The sequence below is a fragment of the Danio rerio genome, chromosome 6 (assembly GCF_052040795.2).
Source record: "Danio rerio strain M-AB ecotype USA chromosome 6, GRCz13ab, whole genome shotgun sequence".
Lineage (NCBI taxonomy): Eukaryota > Metazoa > Chordata > Actinopteri > Cypriniformes > Danionidae > Danio > Danio rerio.
This window is the reverse complement of record NC_141026.1, coordinates 4,145,001-4,162,500: the sequence shown is the minus strand read 5'-3', so window position 1 is coordinate 4,162,500 and position 17,500 is coordinate 4,145,001. Positions and strand designations below refer to the sequence as shown.

Sequence of the window (17,500 nt, the reverse complement as noted above, 5' to 3'; positions counted from 1 at the left end):
AATAGCTTTTGGTTTTACCATAGGTCTGCCAGTGAGAGGTTGAGCTCAAGCGCATCAAATGAAAAACAAATGAGAAAGCGTTGCGAAAAAAGGCGGGGCATGTCAAATACTAGAGAGCATTTGATTGGTCAGATGATTTAATGAGGAAACTGAAGCATGAGATGATGTAAAAATTATCAATTTAGGCGAAAGTGACAAACTGTATTGTTGCAAATTGCTTTATATCTTCCGATTGCAAATGCTGTCACTATTTTGGAGCACATTAGCTTGTAGACATCCTTAAAACTAACATACTGAACTTTATTTTGATTTCATGGGGACTTTAATGCTTTACTGAAGAAAAAAAGGCACCTACATATCCAATGGCCCAAGGGTGAGTAAATGAACTATAAATGTTTTTTATTGAATGAACCTTTCCTTTAACATCATTGACCCTCCTTGGCCTGCAAATCACCCGATATGATCAGGTTGTACTTTGTTTACTCACTTGAGAAGACCTTGTGGTATGTTGGTCTTGATGAAGGGTATTGCTCCCTGCTTCTTCAGCACTGTAACGATCACACTATCCATGACCGCCGGCTGATCCAATTTACTCACCACTCCACATGAAGAATCATGACCCTGTTCAGACAAGAACCATCTAACTTTAGAGTTTTTTGTCAGGTTTACTTAGATATGTGCATTGACCATTTAATTTACTTTTTGTGTGTGTGTGTGTGTGTGTGTGTGTGTGTGTGTGTGCACGTGTGTACGTGTTTTTGTGACATATCAGGACACAAATCTGTATAATGACATGGGTATGACACAGGTATTACAAAAAGGAGGTAAAATATGACATTAATGATGTCCTCATTTCCCAAAAAGCTTATAAATCCTACAGAATGAGTTTAATCAGAGAGCAAAGCTGCACATCGTCTCCTGTGATGGTTGGGTTTAGGGGTGGGATGGGGTGAGGGCAATATGATATACGGTTTTGACAGTATAAAATGAATGGAAACCTATGTAATGTCCAACCCGGGCTCATTGTGGAAACGTAGCCCCGCGGACGTTTCTGCGGACTGCGATTTACGTCCCGGGAGGTACGTATTCGAGCGTTTTTTTGTTTTCGCGGATCCGCGAGAGGCCGCTGTGCGCGCTTTTTTACGTCTCGGGTTTCGCGCCCGCGCCGTTCTCGCGCGAAAAGCCACCGGATCAGAAAAAAAAAAAAAAAGCAAAAGCCCTCGTCTCCGATTTCGACCGCGTTTTTCGGATCCCGCCGCGTTCTCGCCCTCATTTTCCGGATTCCGTTTTTCGTCTCACCTGATTTCCGGAACCCGCTGTTCCCCGGACTCGATCCCAGTCGTCGTCCACCGCGGCCGGCTCCGGCTCGTCCTCCTCCTCCAGGGCCTCCGCTCCGGCGACGCAACGCTGTGAGCTAGGCGGACAAACTGATTGCGTCGGGAAAGCCCTCCACTCGGAGGCGAGCTGTCGGCCGGCGAGCGCGAAGAGGAGGGGCGGAGCGGCGCCACACCACCCCGCAGCGTTCGCTCGAAAAAAACCAAACGCGGCCTTTACGTACCTCCGGCCACGTTAATCGCGGTCTCCAGAAACGTCCGCGGGGCTACGTTTCCAGAATGAACTTGGGTTGGTAATGTCCCCACTTTTCACAAAAACAAACGTGTGTGTGTGTGTTTTATGTCTTTGTATATGTGAGCTGAAAAGTTAAGGAACCCCTAGACCAGGGATCATCAAACTTGTTCCTGGAGGTCCTGTGTCCAGCAGATTTTAGCTCCAACCCTAATCAAACAAACCTGAACAAGCTAATCAAGGTCTTACTAGGTATACTTAAAACACCCAGGCAGGTGTGTTGAGGCAAGTTGGAGCTAAGATCAGCAGGACACCAGACCTCCAGGAACGAGATTGGTGAGCCCTACCCAAGACCAAAAGACATCTCGCGTCATCCCTTTAATCATCATAATCACCTTATATCCAAAATTGTCCTTGATGCTGATGGGGACTCCATACAGAAGGCCTTTCTTTTGAGTGTTCATGTCTTTCAGTTGTGCCACAGACTCCATCAACATCTCAGTGCCACAGTTCAGATTCCTGTTCACCTCCAGAGTCTGTTTGGATTGAAGCAGGCAAATGAGAGGCTCTTCAGTACAGTGATTAATAATAATCTGTCTTTCTTATACTAACTAAAGAATTACTAGGGTATTTATTTCTTATACAAATCAAGTCAAAAGAGGAATCTCATGGTCATAATCCAGGATGACAAAGCCATTTACATTTGACAATTACATTTATTTATTTAGCAGATGCTTTTATCCAAAATGAATTATAAACAAAGATAAATGAAGCACTTTATTATTTAACAAATATACTACATATATATTGGGCGATGCAGTGGCGCAGTAGGTAGTGCTGTCGCCTCACAGTAAGAAAGTCACTAGTTCGAGTCGCGGCTGGGTCAGTTGGCGTTTCTGTGTGAGGTTTGCATGTTCTCCTTGCATTCGCGTGGGTTTCCGGGTGCTCCGGTTTCCCCCACAGTCCAAAGACATGCGGTAGAGGTGATTTAGGTAGGCTACATTGTCCATAGTGTATAAGTGTGAATGAGTGTGTATGGATGTTTCCCAGAGATGAGTTGCAGCTAGAAAAGGCATCCGCTGCGTAAAACATGTGCTGGATGGGTTGGGAGTTTATTCTTCTGTGGTGACCCCTGATTAATAAAAAGACTAAGCTGAAAAGAAAATGAATATATATATATGAGCAATATAACACGAGTAGCAGTGTGCTATGGCTGTATATCGGCACTGGTGGGAGGTGTGCGTTGGCATGCTCGCAGGCCGATTGCCTTAGTGCCCCCACCAGTGCCGATATACAGCCATATCACACTGCTACGAGTGTGATATTGCGTTTATACAACAGTTCGACATAATTGTGTATATAAAAACAAAATCAAACATGGAGAGTCTCAAAAACCCTTTTGTAGGAGGAACTACTTTCTTCCGCCTCGGATTCAAATCATAAGCTGACAGTTAAACAGCTGAGCATGCATCTTTTAAACTTTAGATCTGTAGTGTCTGCTTTTTGCTGGTTGTATGTGGGCGGAGTAATACACAAAGGGTAAAGAGGCTTTACTGGTGCTGATATTACTTAAATATTTCACAGCTATAAGCCAATCAGATTCAAGAACCAGACAGAACTGTTGTATAAATATATATATATATATTTTTTTTTTTTCATCAGTTGGTGAAGTTTGTTCCTCGCCACTGTCACCACTGGCTTGCTTGGGTCGGGACTTGTGGAGCTGCGCATTGATGGATTTGGTCCTCACTGTTTGGACTTTCAGCAGTGAAATTTAAACGGTGAACTGAACTAAACTGAAGCTTAACACTGAAAACTGGACTGACACAGTTTAATTTACTAGAACTTCTGTGTTCAGCTGCTTAAATCGACAATGTAAAAGCGCCAGAGAAATAAACATGAATTGAATTGAATATACTGTAGATGCCATGAAAATTCTAGTTATGTAAGTTAGTTTAGCAGTTTTTAATAAATACACACACAGTTCCACTATGTCTAAATAAATTCAAACGTATTTAAAATGTATTAACCATACCAGTAATACTATATTAGTAGTAAATAAAAAATAAAAAACATTAAAATCAAATATTTATTAAATAAAACACATAGACTTTATTTTTAAAGAGGTTTTAAAACTCATATTGTTGCTTATATACATATTAATAGCAGTAGATTTTACTATTAGTTAATTAACAGTTATAACGAGATGCATTCATCATTTGTGTTCTTTAGGAATTTAATAAATTGTGTAAACTAAAATTATTTTAATTGGACTATTAATACAATTTGCCTGCACCAAATGATAATGATATTTTTGTTGCCACATGCGTTTTACAACTTTATAAACTATTTATACGAGGTATATGTCCTACTCAGACTAAATCTAACATTCATAACAGGAGTAACACACTACACTTCATAGAAAAGTAGTGCATCTCTAATGTTTTGCAACTATAATGTTAACTCTGAAAAATCTCTGAAGCAGGCATTCGAAGTTAAAACATGACAGAAGTCACCTTCTCCATGAAAGCGTAAAGCACGGCATCAGGCTGCAGAGAGCCGTCCTGCAGTTTCCCAGTGAGCTCCGACAAAGACAAAGACACTATAGAGCTGCTCTGGAAACCTGGGTTCTGGAAAGATGCAACAAACCAAAAAACACATACTCAGATAAAGATAACAGAGACTTTATTATAAGCATGCAGAGGGAAAACACTAGTAAGTTAAAGTAAAAGCTACAGTGTTGACTGTAAAGTACTTGAATGAATCTGTTGCGGTAGTTCTATAGAGCATTTTGAGGGATGTAAACAAAAACAATGGTCCCAACTAGGGTTGTAACGGTATGAATTTTTTACGGTATGATAATCGTCTAAAACAATACCACGGTTTGACGGTTTCGCGGTATACGGTATGTTACAAATGTTACAAAATAATAGAACAGTGAAGCAAATTTGACTTTTTCCAAATAATATATTTTCAGTTACTATAAACAATACCACTTACAATGAACAAATAAAAAAATAAGAAAATAATAAATAATGTGTCAAAGTCCAAATAAAGTCCAAATAAACATGGTGCAAATCCTCAGTAAAAAAATAGATATAAATATTTACTATACTATAAATAGTTACATAACGAAACTAGATTCAATATGGAACATCCTTAGGTTTTATGTGCCAGCATGGATATGGTTGTCTATCGATATGGATTTGGATATGGTTGTCTGCAATGCAGACAAACAGCTGCACCTTCATTTGCGTCTTTTGAAAACAGCAAGAGCAGCAGTTCGTCTTTGCTGTGTCACTGTTTTGTCATGTTTCTGTGCTGCTGTGCATGCAAAAGTACTTAGTATGAGAATTATTTCATGCAAAACTTTTTTCTTTGCGTTTTATTTAGCCACGCAGAAATGTATGCCTATCTCTCATTCCGTGTTGTTCAAAAAGCTCATTGTTGGTCCACAAACAAAAGTGAAACCTATGCTTATTGGTTGTGATATAGCGAGTTTAAACCAATCTGGGCATGGAGGAGGGACAATGCATCAATGTATCATGTCTGATTTGTCCGGAGACACAGTGACGAGCGTTTCTTTGTCAAATCAGCGTTGTCAAATTTTGATGACGTAACCGCACTGATTCCGGAGCCTCTGAAAGTCGAATGTTATGTGATACAGCACTGGAAAGCTGAGATTCTCTTCTTTATGCCAATCTTTGAATTGTATGAATCGGATCAGCGATTATCAAAAGTTATTAAACATTTAAGAGCAATACTTATTTTTAGCCGCGGGCGGCTGTCTCGGTCTTTAAGGGTTAAAACCGTTGATATGCAATTGTTCATGGTATGATAATCGTGCACGTTCAAATCGTGGTAGACCGTCATACCGGTATATTGTTACAACCCTAGTCCCAACGTATTTCCTGTTTTACATTTTTAATTTCTATAGCTTTCGAGAATCCAAGAGCCACATATTGATAAATAATGTTATGAGAGCTGTTTTAACATTGCCTCTTGTTACAGTTATGAAATAGTTTAATAACAAGCAAGAAATGTTTATGAGCCAATGGCACTGAACTAGTCTACGGTAACCAAACAACTACAGTAATATAACCAAATGTAATACTGTAGTAAGTTTTTTGCAACTATATATTTTACTACAGAAGCGGAAACTAAAATATACTATAGTATTAATTACAGTTTATCAGTTGACTAGAGTAATACTTCAGTACGCTGTGGCATTCAATAACAAGGTGTTGTAAATACTATAATATTAGCTGCAGTTTAATACAATTGACTTACTTTAGTACAGTTTATAAAGTATTTGAGCCAAATGATGACTGTACTATCACTGTGGGAAATATGTAACTTTAACTACTAGTGTCCATTTAGAGACTCCAGTTATGATCCGGTTACACTAAAAGTCCTGTAGCCTTTAAATATTAACTTTTCACACCAGATATAAAATGTTTTCTCCAGATTTACAGGGTTTCTATGTGGTCACATTTTAAAAGGTTTGAAAACATTTCCTCAAGATTTTCATTGGGCTTAACTAATATGTACTTACATAGGAATTAATAGTTTGTTACAATGTACGTATTGTGTAAATACATGTATTTACTGTGTACTTAAGCTTGATTAAATACATGTATGTATTTACATCTGTAATTAACTTTTGTAATTTCATTTGTAAATACACTGTTGACCATCCCTTACACCTTAACCCACCCTTAAACCTACCCATGCCACCAAACCTGTCCATAACCCAACCTCTATCCCAACTCAAAAGCACCACAAGTGTTCTCAAATACATTATGAACACAGTAAGTACTTTGTATTTATTTTTTGATGTAAGTACATAGTAGTTAAGGACACTAAATATAAAGTGGGACCAAATATTGTCATTCAGAGCAATTTTTCCAGAAAATACCAACAAATGTTTTCATTTTGTTCAGTTTTAACTACTCCGAAGTTAAAACATTGGTACTCTGTTGTCAGAAAATAAATGATTAAAAACATATTCTACTGGAACAACACAATTCTTCAGATTTCATTGGAACAACTAAATTTTTTTATGTTCAATACACACAAGTTTGTTAAAAGTGTTAACTCAATTTGTGTTGGGACAACATGAATGAATTGTGTGGAAGCCTGCATTTTTTACAGAGTATGGTAGTTTTTATGTACTGGAGTAGGGATGTAGAATAAGATTATACTTTATAAGTGCTAATAAACAGTTAATATCTTAATATTAAGCAAGTAATAAGCCAGTAGATAATACTGTGAATTGTTACACATACTAAAAGTATTACCTAAATGACAAACAATGAGTTTTGTTGTGTTTTTTGCTTTGACAGATTCATATAAACATGTTTGTTTGCCATTTTGCACAAAATAAATGGGATTTACTGTATTGTGATTACAGGGTAAATATTAAAAACATATTCTACTGGTCACATAATGTTGTCCTTATTTACTACATACTTTACCCTGAGGTACCCTTGTTTCATATTTTAATTCATAACATTGGATCAGAAAAAGGTCATAATTTATTTGCATGCAGCCAAAAACTACATTAATCCAATTAAGCTTAGTGATCGAATGTATTTATTATCAGAAAATAACAAAAAGTATTTTACCGTCTGTCAATTTATTTAATTACAAATTAAAATCTGATGATGGTTTGGCTCAGAAAATAAATTAAAAATTTACTAAATATTCAAAATTATTTAAAACAAATGACGATCACACTTTGTTTTAAGCTCCAATTCTTGCTAATAACAAAGCATTAACTAATAGATAATTAACTATTAACTTCTAGCTCAATGAACTACTAATTAGCTGCTTATTAATAGTGAGTAAGGTAGTAGTTGGGTTTAGATAATGGAGTAGGGATGTAGAAGTGCTAATAAACAGTTAATATCTTAATATTAAGCAAGTAATAAGCCAGTAGATAATACTGTGAATTGTTACACATACTAAAAGTATTACCTAAATGACAAACAATGGGTTTTGTTGTGTTTTTTGCTTTGACAGATTCATATAAACATGTTTGTTTACCATTTTGCACAAAATAAATGGGATTTACTGTATTGTGATTACAGGGTAAATATTAAAAACATATTCTACTGGCCACATAATGTTGTCCTTATTTACTACATACTTTACCCTGAGGTACCCTTGTTTCATATTTTAATTCATAACATTGGATCAGAAAAAGGTCATAATTTATTTGCATGCAGCCAAAAACTACATTAATCCAATTAAGCTTAGTGATCGAATGTATTTATTATCAGAGAATAACAAAAAGTATTTTACCGTCTGTCAAGTTATTTAATTACAAATTAAAATCTGATGATGGTTTGGCTCCGAAAAAAAAATTACAAATTTACTAAATATTCAAAATTATTGAAAACAAATGACGATCACACTTTGTTTTAAGCTCCAATTCTTGCTATTAACAAAGCATTAACTAATAGATAATTAACTATTAACTTCTAGCTCAATGAACTACTAATTAGCTGCTTATTAATAGTGAGTAAGGTAGTAGTTGGGTTTAGGTAATGGAGTAGGGATGTAGAATAAGATCATACTTTATAAGTGCTAATAAACAGTTAATATCTTAATATTAAACAAGTAATAAGCCAGTAGATAATAATGTGAGTTGTTACTTATACTAAAAGTATTACCTAAATGACAAACAACAGGTTTTGTTGTGTTTTTCGTTTTGACAGATTCATATAAACATGTTTGTTTACCATTTTGCACAAAATAGACAGAAGAGGGATTTACTGTATTGTGATTACAGGGTAAATATTAAAAACATATTCAACTGGTCACATATATAATGTTGTCATCATTTACTACATACTTTACCCTGACGCGCACTTCTTGCATCTTTTAATTCAGAATATTGGATCAAGAAAAGGTAATTGCATTAAGCCAAAAACTACAGTAGTCCAATTAAGCTTAGTGATCAAATACATTTATTGTAATATCTGAGAATAACAAAAAGTATTTCACAGTCAGTCAAGTTATTTAATTACACATTAAATCTGATGATGGTTTGGCTCCGAAAAAATATTACAAATTTACAAAATATTTAAAATTAATGAAAACAAATGACGGTCACACTTTGTTTTAAGGTACAATTTTTGACATTAACTAATAGTTAATTAACTATTAACTTCTAGCTCAATGAACTGCTAATTAGCTGCTTATTAATAGTAAGGTAGTATTATGGGTTTAGGTAATGGAGTAGGGTTGTAGAATAAGATTATACTTTATAAGTGTTAATAAACAATTAATAAAATAATATTAAGCAAGTAATAAGCCAGCAGTTTGCACTGTGAGTTGTTACATATACTAAAAGTGGTCACACTTTACAATAAGGTTCATTAGTTAATGTTAATTAATGCATTTACTAACATGAACAAACAATGAACAATACATTTACTACTGTATTTGTTCATGCTAGTTAACATTAGTTAATGAAAATACAGTAGTTCATTGTTAGTTCATGTTAACTCATGGTGCATTAACTAATGTTAACAAGCACGGACTTGGATGTTAATAATGCATTAGTAAATGTTCAATTATGATTATTAAATGCTGTACATGTGTTGTTCATGATTAGTTCATGTTAGTAAATGCATTAACTAATGAACCTTATTGTAAAGTGTTACCTTAAAAGTATTACCCAAATGATAAACAACAGGTTTTGTTGTGTTTTTCGTTTTGACAAATTCATATAAACATGTTTGTTTACCATTTTGCACAAAATAGACGGAAGAGAGATTTACAGTGTTGTAATTACAGGATAAATCTTGCTTTTCTTCACATGAATACTCATAAAAGTGTGACAGAATGCATACTTTATTGAGATAAATGCTAGCTTTGTACCTGTATTTTAAATCGCTGCACCGCTTGTTCAGCCTGCTCAAGTGATTTATCTCTTCTTCTCCGCGCGTTTAGTATTTTATTCTGAATCTTCTGGTTATTTCTCCATTTCCAGAAAAGAAATATCGCACCTGTGCCGCAAACTGTGGCTGCAAACATCGGCGTCCAGTTGACGTTCATGTCTAAATGAAGTCGCTTCAAATTAAAACTCTCCATAACTACTAAAGTTGCTGCTGAGTGTGCTGTTGAGATAGACTGTGATGTCCCGAACGTAATGTCATCGCCTGTGTTTCACCGGGGCTTTAACTTTGACACAGTTAAGGACATAGAAAGGAAAATGACACGAGTTAGATGAGCTAGAGCTCCAACTTTTATTCCACTTCCTGTGCGGAAGCGGGAATCTACACTGATGTAAACGATTTAAAGGGGTAGTTCACCCAATAACGAAAATGTACACACCATTTACTCAACCTCAAGCCGTTTCAAATACGAGTTTCTTTCTACTGTTAAACACAAACGAAGATATTTTGAAGAATGTTGTATTGTTGAATGCTGGACAATTGTAATGTGTAGCCATGTGGGAAAACAGATATACTATGTACGCTCTCTGTTTCCAACATTCTTCAAAATATATTCCTTTGTGCTTATCTGAAGAAACTCAAACATGTCTAGAATGAGTAATTGATATCAGAACTTTCATTTGTAAACTATAATTAGGGGCGGCACGGTGGCACAGTGGTTAACACTGTCGCCTCACAGATGGTTCGAGTCCTTGCTGGACAATTTGGCATTTCTGTGTGGAGTTTGCATGTTCTCCAGTGTTGGCGTGGGTTTAAACTAAATAAACTTAACTGGCCGTAGAGTATGAGAGTGTATGGGTGTTTCCCAGTACAGGGTTGCAGCCATTCGCTGTGTAAAACATTTGCTAGATAAGCTGGCGGTTCGGTCCATTGTGGCAACCCCTGATGAATAAAGGGACTAGGATAATGAATGAATGAATCCCTTTAAACCTTCCCCAACTTAATCAAGAGATTGTTAAATATTAATATATTAAACTTGTTGAAACCCCATTATATTTATTTATTTATTTATTTAATTATTTGTTATGCTTGTCTGCGTTCTGATAGGGAATTTTGTATATTTACTAAGGCATTTATGGTTGTAAATGTTCAAAAAAAGCAAAACAAAAAGATTATTTAGGTGATCTGTTTTTGTTCTGTTTTTGTTTATAATCGTTTATTTATTTTGTCATTAACTCTTGTGCACTGTTCAAATTTACTGCCCTTTTGTTATGTTACATCCACTGAATTAATCTGCTCTAAAATGCATCATATAAATTCATTCATTCATTCATTCATTCATTCATTCATTTATTCATGCATTTTCTTTTCGGCTTAGTCCCTTTATTAATCTGGAAACAGCCATAGTCTAAGGCATGGGTCTCAAACTCGATTCCTGGAGGGCCGCAGCTCTGCACAGTTTTGCTTCAACCCTACCAAAAACAGCTGATCCAAATAATCAAGATTCAATCAATTAAATCAAGACTATAAAGCTGCGGTCACATTAGAGTTTGAGCATGCGATATTCTGTCGTGCGGCACTGAGAAAAGGGGCGGGATTAAACAAGTTTATTAGGCATTTAAAAAAGTGAGCGATTGCTCCATGTTTTAAATTTATATCCAGAGAGGTCATGTTTTGATCCTCGATTGGTCTCACACAGTCAAGTAATGGGATTTCGCAGGTCAGAGTTCACCAAGCTTGAACTTTGCACCGCAGCGACATACGAAACTTGACGCATGACCATGCGTTTCCGGTCTGACGCATTCGCGTGTGTATGAATGGAAGTCTATGGGAGGAAAAGCCCAGTGTGACCGCAGCTTCAGAGTCTATTGAGCAGGTGTAATTTTAGAGGTGGTTGGAGCTAGAATCTGCAGAGCTGTGGTCCTCCAGGAATTGAGTTTGAGACCACTGGCCTAAGCGCTAATAACCATCTTCGGGTGATCTATTACCTTAAAACAGGGGTGTCCAAACTCGGTCCTGGAGGGCTGGTGTCCTGCAGATTTAAGCTTTAACTTCCCTCAACACACCTGCAAAGATGTTTCTAGAAAGCCTAGTAAGAGCTTGATTAGCTAGCCTAGGTGTGTCTGATCGGGGCTGTACGGAACTTTGCAGGACACCGGCCCTCCAGGACCAAGTTTGGACATGCCTGCCTTAAAAGAGTCCTAACTTTCCATATTATAACTCAGATTATACGCAGGTTGGTTTATTTAACATATTCAATCGTGTTTAAATGTTATTTAACACGTTTTATTCTATTTGGCTTCACTGATGTTGATACTCCAAACCACTAGATGGGAGCAAACCATTTTAAACGCCAGCAAATAGCGTAATACAATATGTCTCTCACTAAACATACACTGTATGCAAAAATTCGATGTTAGCAGTTAACAAATACTGATAAACAAACACTGACCGCAAAACATCACAACTCAGGTTAAGAGAAGAAAATCAAACAAGCACAGGGAACCGGAAGTTGACAGAGGTGTATCGCCTCTTTTTGCGTGAAACTCTTTAAGCTCTTACCACTTCCGGAAAGTGTCACGCTGTCCTCCATCGGCGCATATCTCAGTCCACAGAGGGTCACTCCAGGAAAAACTCCGGTCAAATCATGGTTTTCGAAGACAAAATGATCACGAACGGAGAACCAGAGGAGGTATTATTAGCATTTTTTGTTTATATGCGGTTTAATTGTCATTTAGCCGCATGAAGAAGCGGCTTTTTGTCGAAATGGTCTGGTTTAACTTATGTTAGCCGAGCCTGAGATATAGGTTGATCCAATGCTTATGTATGCTAGTATTTATACTGTCTAAATGTGAGATTTAGCCTTTGTCTTGCTTTTGTAAATCATTCTAGGCATCATTTATGTTGTTTTAGTTTCATTCTAACTATGTATGTATGTATGTATGTCTCTTAATTATGGATAATAGCTGCATCCTATTAATATGTTACACTGTTTTGTTTAGGAGGAGGAAGAGGAGGAAGAAGAGGAAATGGTGGTATGTTTCTATCATATTATATTGTACATTTTCTGAGCAGTATTCTTTAATGATGTACACATTTGTTTAAGTGAATTATAAATGATGAGTTGCTTATGTAAGTGGTTTGTGGATAATACATGTTTACTGTTGTGTCCTTGATCAAGACCTCAGGATTTCCCTGTAATCAATGTACTGTGAAGCCACTTCATACAAAAATATAATTATAGAAAGCCTTGAAGAACTTGAAGGGGTTTCACACATAATAATAAGTCTATATCACTTGTATGATTTGTTTTTATATACAAATTAGTTTATATTGTTGATTTTCCTTTTCTCTGCAAGAAAATACAGAATATTTACAGCCTTTTTAAAGCCACAATTTACAGATGAGATTCACTAAAATGGCATTTACTATAACAATAGTTTACATGTTAAAAAATGTTGTCAGACATATATAGATTATATTGTATTGTTTAGATTTTTAATTATATTATTTAGCTACTTTTGTAAACCATCCTTGAATAATGGAAATGCGCTATACATAAACATTTTATTATTAATAATATTATTATTATTATGTTGAATGTTTTAATTGTGTTGTCATAATTTAAATGTCAGGCATATTTAGTTCAAGACCTACTTGATGACATGTTTTAAGACTGAATTAAAGATCACAATTTGGTCTTTTATAGACATTTTAAGTCTATACTTTTGTCACAGTCATTCAAACTACTAAGTTCCTTCGTTTGTTAACAAAAAATTGTTAATTCTAATCATTTAAAATATGATTAAATTGAGCATGTTGACTTATTATTTTAGCATTTTAATAAGTACAGGTCAGAATAGGTATTTTGTTTCAAACACTGAATGATCATGGAACAGTTCTTTTCAATTTTTTTTATGTGGTTTTGTTTTGTAAAAGTTCTTTAAAATATATATTGTGTATCCAACACAATCTCACGACAATTTGTAACTTTTTGATTTAGTGGCTAATTCGTATGAATTCGTATGATCTAATTTGTACAATTTAGTACGATTTGCCCATCACCCAATGAGGGTTGGGTTTAGGGGTGGGCTTAGGTGCCACGTCTCCTTTTTAAAATCGTACAATTTCATACGACTGAACTCGGATGAATTCGTACGAATTAGCCACTAAACTCAAAAAACGTAATATACATAGGTTTCCTCGTGAGATCAGGCTGGTATATCTTATATATGTGCAAATATGTATATGTATTTGGTCCATCGTACTTGAGCATAATATTAATTTTCTCCCAAAATCCAAAGTAAAAGCAAACAACTTTTTATTTACCTAATAACATTATAACCTCAAAAGCTTGCATCCCAGTATTGTTGTGGTAGGTTATTCTGGATGTGGAGGGTTTCTTAGATTATTAAAGGTGTTTTCTGTCACTACTTTTTTAGCCTGCAGTAATGCATTCAGTGTAAGCTGCACGATTAATCAGTAAAAGATCAGGATCTCAACACCCACGCAACATAAATTATAAATGATGATGATTTGCATATGATTATTAATCCTTTAAATCGCTGCATTCAAATCTGTGTATAAAAAACACAAAAATCAAGAAAAAGATTCAGTGTTTGGTCTTTAGTTATGAAAGTACAGACAGACAAATAACACAGTACAGGGATACCAGTTTATAGTTTAGATAAAACTACTGATGGTCATAGTGAAGTTTAAAAACACCGTCACTTGATGCTCAAAAATGAAAGTTTTAGGCAGTAATTACATTATTTAACCATTATTTATTCCTCCCCTTGGCTGATCCGAAAAACGGTCCAATCCATGACTAAAAAAAAAACATAATGTGATCCGAACCATGAGATTTGTGATCCTTAACACCACTTGTGTTTATTTATGTATTTATAGTATTATTTGTTTAGTCCATCATTCATCATCATCATTATTAATATCATTAAAATTACACACTAATTCACTAGGTAAGACTCTTGAAGCTGCATTAAAACTGCAGTTTAGAAATGTTTATTGTGGAGGTAAACTAATCATTTAAACGCTAGAATGATTGAACTTATACTCTTCAGTTTTGAAGAAATTTGACCCCCAAGATACAGAACGTGTCTCATTCATCTTCATAATGATGCATTGCGAAGCAAAAATAACTCTGACTATTTCCTATGCAGGATCCTCTAGAGACAGTGAGGCAGAAGTGTGAGGAGACGGAGCACTGTGCTCATGCTCGCGAGCGGCTCGAGTCCTGCGAGACCAGGGTGAACTCGCGCTCACAAACAACAGAAGACTGTACGGAGGAGCTCTTCGACTTTCTGCATGCCCGAGACCACTGTGTGAGTATCGCTGCTCACATATATATATATATCTGCATATTAAATGTCTGTGATCGCTTTTCTATGATGCTGGTGACCTGTTTACAGATATGTTTTTAAATGCAGAGAGAACAAATATGTGTCACATCTATATTTATTTAACCATTTTACTCAGTTTTAATTCTCTTGCCAAACACACAAGTGCTTTTTCTCATTAGCATTTGAGTGTGTGGTTTAAAACTAGCCTAGATTGCCATTTGCTGTTGAACTAGCCTAGAGCAATTATTTAATGTTAAAAACTAGCATAGAGCACCATGTAAATTTTAAAAAACTGGCCTAGAGCACCATCTGGTGTTAAAACTAGCCTAGAGTGATTTATTCAATTTTAAAAACTAGCCTAGAGCATCGTCTGCTATTAAAACTAGCCCTAGAGCGTCATCTGCTGTTAAAAACTAGCCTAGAGCACAATCTGCTGTTAAAAACTAGCCTAGAGCATCATCTGCTGTTAAAAACTAGCCTAGAGCATCATCTGCTGTTAAAAACTAGCCTAGAGCACCATCTGCTGTTGAAAACTAGCCCTAGAGCAGCACCTGGTGTTAAAACTATCCTAGAGTAATATATTTAATTTTAAAAACTAGCCTAGAGCACCATCTGCTATTAAAACTAGCCCTAGAGCACAATCTGCTGTTAAAAACTAGCCCTAGAGCACAATCTGCTGTTAAAAACTAGCCCTAGAGCACAATCTGTTGTCAACAACTACCCTAGATCACCAGCTGATGTTAAAAACTAGCCTAGAGCACCATCTGCTGTTAAAAGCTAGCCTAGAGCACCATCTACTGTTTAAAACTAGCCTAGAGCACCGTCTGCTGTTTAAAACTAGCCTAGAGCGCATCTGCTGTTAAAAACTAGCCTAGAGTGCCATTTGCTATTAAAAACTAGCCTAGAGCGCCATCTTCTGATGAAATAAACATAGAGCACCATTTAAAAACTAGCCTAGAGCTCCATCTACTGTTACAAAAATAGCCTAGAGCACTATCTACTGTTTAAAACTAGCCTAGAGCACCGTCTGCTGTTTAAAACTAGCCTAGAGCGCATCTGCTGTTAAAAACTAGCCTAGAGCGCATCTACTGTTTAAAACTAGCCTAGAGCACCGTCTGCTGTTTAAAACTAGCCTAGAGCGCATCTGCTGTTAAAAACTAGCCTAGAGTGCCATTTGCTATTAAAAACTAGCCTAGAGCGCCATCTTCTGATGAAATAAACATAGAGCACCATTTAAAAACTAGCCTAGAGCTCCATCTACTGTTACAAAAATAGCCTAGACCTCCATCTATTGTTTAAAACTAGCCTAGAACACCGTCTGCTGTTAAAAAACTAATCTAGAGCACCATCTGCTGGTAAAAACTAGCATTGAGTGCCATTTGCTGTTAAAAACTAACCTAGACAGCCATCTTCTGATAAAATAAACCTAGAGCACCATTTAAAAACTAGCCTAGAGCTCCATCTACTGTTACAAAAATAGCCTAGACCTCCATCTATTGTTTAAAACTAGCCTAGAACACCGTCTGCTGTTAAAAAACTAATCTAGAGCACCATCTGCTGGTAAAAACTAGCATTGAGTGCCATTTGCTGTTAAAAACTAACCTAGACAGCCATCTTCTGATAAAATAAACCTAGAGCACCATTTAAAAACTAGCCTAGAGCTCCATCTGCTGTTAAAAACTAGCCTAAATCTCCATCTGCTGTTAAAAAATGCCTAGATCGCCATGTACTGTTAAAAACTAGCCTAGAGCACCATCTGCTGTTAAAAACTAGCCTAAATCACCATCTACTGTTAAAAACTAGCATTGAGTGCCATTTGCTGTTAAAAACTAACCTAGACAGCCATCTTCTGATAAAATAAACCTAGAGCACCATTTAAAAACTAGCCTAGAGCTCCATCTACTGTTTAAAACTAGCCTAAATCTCCATCTGCTGTTAAAAAATGCCTAGATCGCCATGTACTGTTAAAAACTAGCCTAGAGCACCATCTGCTGTTACAAAAATAGCCTAGACCTCCATCTACTGTTTAAAACTAGCCTAGAACACAGTCTGCGGTTAAAAACTAATCTAGAGCACCATCTGCTGTTAAAAACTAGAATATGGTTTTGTCTAATGTTTAAATCTAGCCTAGAGTGATATTTAATCTAAAAACTATCCTAGAGTGCCCTCTGTTGTTAAAAATTAATCAAGTGTAGAGCTTGTAATTGATTATAGTGAATATTATAGTATTATAGAGAATTCTTATGTATTTTGATAATTTTAGATTTCTCTAATGATTATTTGCCACAGCTCCTTTTTTTTTTCTTTTTTTTTTTTTTTTTTGTTATTTTGTGTAACAGATTTTTGTTCATGAATCTGCTGTTTGTAGTATTTTTCTATGAACGTTATTTGGTTAAAATTGTTTTTTCTTGTTTGTTTTCTGCAGGTGGCCCACAAGGTGTTCCAGTCAATCAAATAAATGAAGCATCTCCGTGCTGTTTATAAATCAGTGTCTGCTTATAGAAGTACAGCGCTCAGTTATTTATGTGATTTTTGTCCCACATTCAATAATTCACAGTAACCGATCGGTTCTTTAAATCGTCCATTTTACCCAGTTGTGACTGACGTGGTATTAACTGTGCTCTGTTTTCATCTCTCATATGCAATAACTCCTCATAGATGGTGACA

General features: G+C 35.9%; 2 protein-coding genes and 1 long non-coding RNA gene across 20 annotated transcripts in view; 1 reads left to right on the top strand and 2 right to left on the bottom strand.

Annotated features, from left to right (window-relative positions):
• faah (fatty acid amide hydrolase) overlaps positions 1 to 9,848 on the bottom strand; it is a 29,056-nt gene extending 19,208 nt beyond the window's left edge. For 15 of the 16 annotated variants that reach the window (XM_087255935.1, XM_087255936.1, XM_087255937.1 and 12 more), the window contains exons 1-4: positions 9,457 to 9,848; positions 4,083 to 4,196; positions 1,962 to 2,102; positions 488 to 621 (exon numbers count right to left, since the gene is read on the bottom strand). In XM_087255935.1, coding sequence (XP_087112061.1) covers positions 488 to 621; positions 1,962 to 2,102; positions 4,083 to 4,196; positions 9,457 to 9,669 — 602 coding nt within the window. In that variant the 5' untranslated portion in view covers positions 9,670 to 9,848. 16 annotated transcript variants of the gene reach the window in all.
• Positions 9,849 to 11,841: 1,993 nt separating this feature from the next.
• The window catches only part of uqcrh (ubiquinol-cytochrome c reductase hinge protein), a 5,716-nt gene continuing 57 nt past the window's right edge, over positions 11,842 to 17,500 (top strand). The window contains exons 1-6 of one of the 3 annotated variants that reach the window (XR_015492817.1): positions 12,050 to 12,165; positions 12,476 to 12,508; positions 14,654 to 15,228; positions 15,286 to 15,522; positions 15,878 to 16,342; positions 16,488 to 17,500. The exon at positions 16,488 to 17,500 is cut by the window's right edge and continues 57 nt beyond it. Coding sequence is in view for 1 of the 3 variants with exons in the window: in NM_001037108.3 (NP_001032185.1) it covers positions 12,121 to 12,165; positions 12,476 to 12,508; positions 14,654 to 14,815; positions 17,259 to 17,291 (273 nt within the window). In the remaining 2 variants the exon portion in view is untranslated. Of the gene's footprint in view, positions 12,166 to 12,475; positions 12,509 to 14,653; positions 15,793 to 15,877; positions 16,343 to 16,487 lie in introns of those variants that run through there. The other 2 variants (NM_001037108.3, XR_015492816.1) reach the window with 2 other exon arrangements.
• The window catches only part of LOC147843310 (uncharacterized), a 2,673-nt gene continuing 454 nt past the window's right edge, over positions 15,282 to 17,500 (bottom strand). Inside the window, exons 1-3 of the long non-coding RNA XR_015493010.1 lie at positions 16,474 to 17,500; positions 15,923 to 16,326; positions 15,282 to 15,600 (exon numbers count right to left, since the gene is read on the bottom strand). The exon at positions 16,474 to 17,500 is cut by the window's right edge and continues 454 nt beyond it. This is a non-coding gene — a long non-coding RNA (uncharacterized LOC147843310). The remainder of the gene's footprint in view (positions 15,601 to 15,922; positions 16,327 to 16,473) is intronic.